Here is a 7,274-nt window from a genome sequence, read left to right as displayed (position 1 = left end):
GCGTCCCTTCTTTGGACAGGGATGGTTATTGTTCCCTCCTTCTGCCAATAGCAAGGCTAGTCATGCGTGGTTTTCACCTGTGCACAACTTCTGCAACAACATCCAATGTGCTTCATAATTTTATAGTCTACTGAACCTGAAATCTGCTCCATTCCCTCTGCTGAGCTAATTAAGTCCCTTCCCTCAGTAACTTTGCATGTCAGTTAGAAGAAATGCAGAGTTTGTATCTATTGCCATGTATCCCTTGGAAAAACAGAATCCTTAAACTCCCATTTATATCAAAGAATCATTTCCATTATTTGCTCATTATTCATAGTGGCAACAGCACAATATTGAAATAAAATTTTGCTTGCACTATGTACGTGCCAAAGCTGTACACGTGCTGAAGCCACTCAAGACCCCAGCACTATAAATAGTGCTCTATTGTTAGCAGATAAAAGGCAAAAGAAGCGTCCCAGCACTGGGGCACAGCACGGCCTATTAATGTCAGTGTTAAGCTCTGCCTGTGCTAAAAGTGAAAGGCGACATCAGCCGACAAACTAGTCTGCGGGTGAGGCAGGCGGCTGGGAAGAGTTTGCTCTGACTCTGCAGCTTCCCAAAGCAACGCAGGAGCAGCAACCTGTCTTCCCCCCTCAGCCATGGCAGAAGCTGTTATAAGACACTGGGTGGAAACTCCTGCACGCTATCAAGAGCGGTTTGCTGCCCAGGAGCTGGAAGCACACAGGCTGGACCACTCCTTATATGCTTTGCCGGGCCCTGCTACAGCTACACTGGGCAACAGAAGGTGTATCCCAGAAAGTGCAGCTGAGGCCGGGAAGAGCAGCCAGGAGGAGGAGGAGGACAATCGCTTTCAGGTCCTGCTGGATGTGGTGCAGTTCCGCCCTGAAGATATCATTATTCAGACATTCGAAGGCTGGCTCCTGATCAAGGCTCAGCACGGACCCAGGATGGACGAACACGGCTTCATATCCAGAAGCTTCACCAGACAGTACAAACTACCCAACGGAGTGGAGAACAAAGACTTGTCTGCGCTTTTCTGCCATGATGGCATCTTGGTTGTTGAAACGAAGAACTTGGTGGGGAAGCATTAGAGTCTTGTCCGTAGTCTGTTGGTGAGATAAGAATTGTTCTTAATACAACAAAATAATATTCAAGCAGTGCTGTAGAGTGTAGAGTGAGCATGTGGCTGTATTTATACCACAGTAAAAGAAAATCTTTGTGTATATGCTTTTCAGTATGCTGAGTTTATTGTTTGATGTGGAATGTTGAACTGCTTGCCTCCAGCTATATGCATGCTGGGAAGCCAGGCTTTCTGAGCTACAGTAAATTTACACTAGTCGCAGCAAAATAAAAAAATATCTATTTGATAACATATTGAAAATAAAGCACACTTATCAGTTCAGTAGGAGGAATTGTATTTCCAGGGAATAAGCTTTTGTCATACATAGTCATAACCATTTAAGAAGCAATAGACAGGTTGTGAGTCATCTGGAAATTTAATCTAAGCATCAAAAATTTTGCTTTCTAATTTTTGAGATTAAATTCTTCCTCCTTATGCTCTGGAAAAGCACACAGATTGAAGGGTACTCTTGGGAAAAACATGCCCACCACAGCTCGAGATTGTATGCTAAAAAAACCCCATGAGATACTACTACTTTTTTAGAAGCGTGTTTCATGTTTGAAACTATAAGAAAAAGGAAAAAATCAATGACTAAATCTGCTTGAAAACACAGTAAGTAGAAATGATACTTGTGTCAGAGACAAATTAATTTGAAAGAAAACATTCAAAGACATTCAGAAAATTTATTTTATTTAACATATTCTGCTCTCAATTAGCAATTGAGGAAAAAAATATGTTGCTTACAAATACCCAAAAGGATCAAATTCTTCCTTGTGTAGCCCCAGTAATAAAAAGGCATTACTCTAGCACAGATGCCTTTATTCTCGTGCATTCTGGTTAGCCTTGTTTTTCAATTAGATGAATGTTTTATTCTTCGTGTTGCTTGATAGTCTATATCTTCAAGAGCTAGTTTCTCTGCCTATGTGTAGTCCTACTCTCTCTGTACCAATGTGGGCTTTACACCAGTCTAATTTTATGTGTGTGGGGTTCCTTCCTACACAGACACTTCTAATTTCTGTCCCACTTTCTCTCATTTCATGGAAGTGGTTGAGAGGAAATAAAAATCCACCCACTATATCTAGCATCTAGTGTTCTGAAGATTTAAAAAAGAAATAAAATAATGCTGTGAGTTTGTAAATACTCAATCGTTTGAGGGGATCTGCAGCTGCATGTCAAACTGCCTCCTTTTATGTGTACTGGAGATGAGTATGACTGCTGTGCTATGAATAGTAAAGGAATGTGGAATGGAAAGTGCCAAGTTAAATACAGACTCTTTATGATAGCCATCTGCTGTTTGGACAAACCAAAAACATATTCAAATGAAACTGAACACAAATACAATTTTAAGAATATGAGAAAAATCTCATGAACAAAACCCAGGCTTTTCCTAGCTGAAGCCCAAAAGTTCCTGTAGTTTAAAATGAAAGCCCTAAGCTTGTACTTCTGCACATGTCCACTCATTAGAAAGATTTATGTCATGGTTGTTTAGACTTTAGGATACTTGAAGCAATTGACTTTAGAAAAATGGATAGTCCAATTCTTGCATTTTATTTATTATTTTTGACAAAACTCACAAGGAATTTGTACAAGAAAGGCAGAATAAAATCTGGATTGTAAATTTCTATCACATGCAATTTTTTTATTTTTTAATAGAGCAAAAGTCAAGAACCTAATGTTTTCTAACAATCCAAAGCAAATATAAAACATATGTCCCTACATTTCTATTCAACCCACTCTTTTCCTTCATGTTGTCTGGGTTTAGTTTGTGTATTGATTTAAGATAATAAACAATCACACCAGAAAATCAGATCTAGATTTTCAACACTTTTAGGTCAAGAAGCTTCCTCAGCCAGGAATCTGATGGAAGAACATGGATTAAAAAAAAAAAAAAGAAAAGAAATTATTCTATACACAGGTCTGAATTTAAACTGTGCACCAACCTTAAAAAAGCTCACAAATTTAGGCTACACATCACCTTATGGCACAACTGTTGGGACAGAGTTTCAGATCATCTGCTTTGGTGATTTTTGTTTACAGAGACTTTTCTAAATTTGATCACTTAATATTATAGGTTGTTATAAAAATGATTCTAGCTATGATTGCAGTGATGGTAGTCATAGCCCTAGAGATTAAAAAAAAGCAAACCACAAAATATTCTAAAAAAAAACCCTAACTGATTTAGTTATTTCAAATTAGATCATGATTAAACTACCGGAAACTTGGCAAGGAATTCGACCAGACAGCCAAATCATATCATCTGTTCTATATATGCTAATACCATGGTTACACACAGCCCAGCTTATGTACACAGGCCTGCCTCACAAAACTGAATGGAGAATATGTCATTTGGCTGTTGCATATAGGAGGTCTTTTCACATTGTTCTCTGCCCATGTCCTTGTTGATGATGTCATCAGTTAGAAACCACTGGAATGTATCAACCTAAACAAGGCAAGGACATCAGGAGGATTTTACCTCCTGTAGGACGCAGAGCTTTGCAAAAGCCTAATGTGTGCTCCTTGGTGAAAGGTGAACTTTCCCTGTCCCAGCACCAGGATGCTCATGTAATGGGGACCAAGCTGGACTGTGGATCCTCTGACGACTTCCTGCATTTCAGCACCAAGAACACCACCAAGCAAAGTGCTTCTCTCCTTTTTTTAGTGGCAGGTTATCAAAGGTTCTTGGATGAATTATTTGTTTACCAGAACAGCCTCAAGGACGGCCTCGTTGTACTTGGCAGAGCATTTACAAATTGTCTGGGAAGAGCAGTTTTCACATATTGTTGTTGTTTTACTTTCATAACCCAATTAGAACTGAATGTGAATGTCAAGGAGAAAGCATTGCTCATGGATAACAGAATGGAAAATTTATCAACAGCAAAGTATTTCAGAACAGCTACAGCTTAAAACAGGTTTAAGACATGCTGATGTGGTTAAATTAAGCACCCTGATATTGGCTTCCTACGAAAACATGGTGCAGAGTGATGAACGCTGCTGCAAGCCCTGCAGAGCACATGTTGTGGAGCCTTCTCAGTTCCCATCACTGCAGGATTACCATCATAATTGATCGGACTGCTCCTCTAAATGGATAAAAACTATTTCATACATGACTCTAAGCCCTTTAAAAAATGCTTACATAAAAGAAGAAAATGTCTCAAAATCAGCAGTCATCTCCAAATCAAGGTAACATAGGTTTCCATGTGATCCCTGTGGGCAGAAAGCCCACAAATGCCTTGGACTAGTAGCCTTTTTATAGTTTCTGCTGCCTCCAGGGCATTTGAGATCTCTCCAGACAATCTGATACTCTGGTGCAGCGCAGTGAGGCCAAAACCCTGCTACAGGCCTGGGCATTGGAGAGGAGAAAAGGAAACCTCTAGGATGTCATGATGGAAACATTTCCTCTAAGAGGGGTAGGTCCTGTGTTCCTTACCTCATTCACAGGAATCAAAACATGCTTTTTCATCTGAGTAGTGCTACCAGATTTGGCTTGAAATGGGAGTGGGTATATTTCTGAAAATACGGGGTGTACCTTTCTCATTTGAAAGAGACACTGACTTCTGTCTTGCTGACTACCAGAGATGACATCTGGCCCCTCTCATCCAGAGGACCACATCTCAATGGCCCTACGATGAGAATGCAGGAACTTAAGAGCTGTGCCTTACATTGGAGAGACCTGAGCTGGCTCTACTTGTGCTGACTCCAGAGCCAGAAGTACTGTCCTGGTGTGCCAGCTTAGCTCCAGAAAGCCTGGACTATCCATTGCTGTGCTCAGGCCAAAAAAATAACAAATTATTCCTTATTAAAAATACTTTCACAGGCAGAGAGACAGGAGAAACATGACACTATAGTTCAGGACTCCCCAGTCAGGTTAGTGCAAGTGTGGAGGGGGGTCTCATCTCTCCGCACCACAGTGGCCTGCAGCCTTACCACAAATCCCATCAACCTCCTTAAAAAGACACTCTTTAGCCACATGGCAATACTGCTGATGCCAGCACTTGCAGGAGGAAGTCTGTCTAGTAGCTGCTTGCACAAGTAGAACTGATGCAAGTAGAGAATAATTTACAGTTCCTCTCGTGCTCCTCAGTGTGTTTACTGTGCTTTGGGCTTGCCCTGACCCCAATGAATGCCCCTCTTCTGCTGATGAAGCATGCTGCTCCCAAGCCCTGAAAGCTAATAAACAGAGTGGACAGGTTTGTGCACGGAGAGGAGGCACAAAACTGTAGGACCAGGGTGGGCCTTGGCACATAGCCACCAAGGAAGCCCACCATAGATATCTCTGAGCAGGAAAAACATTCCAACTCATCCAGAATACATGTAAATACAGACAGATTTTAAAGCATAATATTTAAAACTCCTATAAGAAATATTTGACTTTTTGATAAAGTTTCCATCTTTAAGGTCTGAGAAAGACATTTCAAAATTACTATCAAAATTTAAGCTGTTAATGGAAAAGGAATACTGTATGTGAGCTAAATAAACCCCTGGTGTGCTAGGGTGAAAGAATAAGTCACATACTATCTTCAGCTGCATTTCTTTCACTTCAGTTTTCCTATCTATGAACAGTACGTTCCCATCATATAAACAGAGATACCATGGCAGAATCTCCAAAAGTTTCACTTGCTCTTAGCAAAGCTGGATGATGTGGGTGTTAAATTGTGAGTGTTCTACCTGAACTAGCCACTCCAAAATTTCAAGTCAAGTCCTCGTCACCTCAAGCTGGTTTACTGGCTGACTCTAAACTAGTCGACACGTGCAGTCATCCCTTCTGTGGGGTCTGCACTGAGTTGGTTTGATCCAGCAAGACTTCCACACCAAAGAGGGACAACCAACTGGCACCTCACTCTCTCCCAACACTGCACGGGTGCAGCACGGAGCTCAGAGGACTGTTCCTGGGGGTGATGCAGATGCCCGGTTGGTACATGGTGAGGGGGTTCCCTGCCTCTGTGTGACTCCATGTGAAAGGGAAGATGGGATCAGAAAACAATTGTGGGGTCTGGTAGCAATAATTCCTTCATTCTTAGTTCCACTCAATTTCTAAGACACCCTACTCTTGCCTCAGCCTGGACACTGGAGTTTGCACTTCCACAGGTGCTGCAGCAATGCAGTGGTGTAGGCACTAAGAACAGGCATAGCTTTTTTCTGTGAAGGAACTGATTTTGAGTTTGGATATTGGGTTTAAGTAAGTCCAAGTCTTAACTAAAAGCAGTAGCATTACATCATAGCTGTAATGAAAAATTAATGAAGGGAAATGATTTTCAGAGTAGAAACATAATCCCTGTACTCTGTCTTACCAGACAGACAGAAACCCAAGAGCTACCTGCAGTGGTGACTGCTGTATGCATTTTAATAGTATTTCAAGGCTTGGAGGTTATGGTGCTTTTCTGTAATTTTACCACAATTATCCAAGTCCTGGAGTCATGATCAGTATTTACTGTACAAGGTGTATCATAAATACAGTCTCTGCCTTAATGTATATATGAAGCCTTGGGTCTTGATCCTGGAATGAAACTGATAGTGACTCATTGCAGATTAGGAGATTCTGAGGCAAAACCACACAGAAATATGAACTCTGAGACCCATTCTGTCATATTACTCATGGCAATACTTGTATGAGACCTTCTAGAAACTTCTGCCTGAAATAGTTATAGTGTGAAGATGGTTAAGGTTTTCAGATTTACAGTTTTAAAGGTCAGAAGGATCAGGGATGATCCTCAGTGTGATCCTGTGAACAGAATCACATCATTTCACTTGCTAATTTCCTCATGAAGCCCTTAGTAAGTTAACAAAGAACACACATTGAAAACCTCAAACCTTTATTTAAAGACATCAGTTGATGGAAAACTCATCACACAGACCCCATCAGTTGTTCAAGTGTTAATAATCCCCATGGCAAATAAAAGTAGGTTTCTCCTAGCCCTCTGAGATTTGCTTAGTGATAAAAAATTTGCCCTAAACTAGAAATAATCATCTGGACAGCTCTTGGGAGAGTCTTTTTACTATCCCGATGTTGTGAGTTACAAAGGTATATAAGTTTAACACCTGCTGCTAAACACCATCTTTAGTTACTAACAGAACACAAAGGAATTCATTGATATGAAATACCGTGAATGTAAATTTTCCACATACAGAGCAGAAATATTTCTTGAATAACCTTAGA

General features: G+C 40.7%; 1 protein-coding gene across 1 annotated transcript; it reads left to right on the top strand.

The window, feature by feature from the left end:
* Positions 1-618: 618 nt before the first annotated feature.
* HSPB3 (heat shock protein family B (small) member 3) lies at positions 619-1,862 on the top strand. Its single transcript, XM_084278216.1, has one exon. It carries the CDS (start codon positions 639-641, stop codon positions 1,089-1,091), a length of 453 nt encoding a protein of 150 aa, XP_084134342.1. The 5' UTR covers positions 619-638; the 3' UTR covers positions 1,092-1,862.
* The last annotated feature ends 5,412 nt before the right edge of the window (positions 1,863-7,274 follow it).

The sequence above is a fragment of the Gallinula chloropus genome (genome assembly GCF_964237585.1).
Source record: "Gallinula chloropus genome assembly, chromosome: Z".
In the NCBI taxonomy this organism is placed as follows: Eukaryota; Metazoa; Chordata; class Aves; order Gruiformes; family Rallidae; genus Gallinula; species Gallinula chloropus.
The sequence above is the reverse complement of the archived record's forward strand: the minus strand, read 5'-3'. Positions and strand labels throughout refer to the sequence as shown.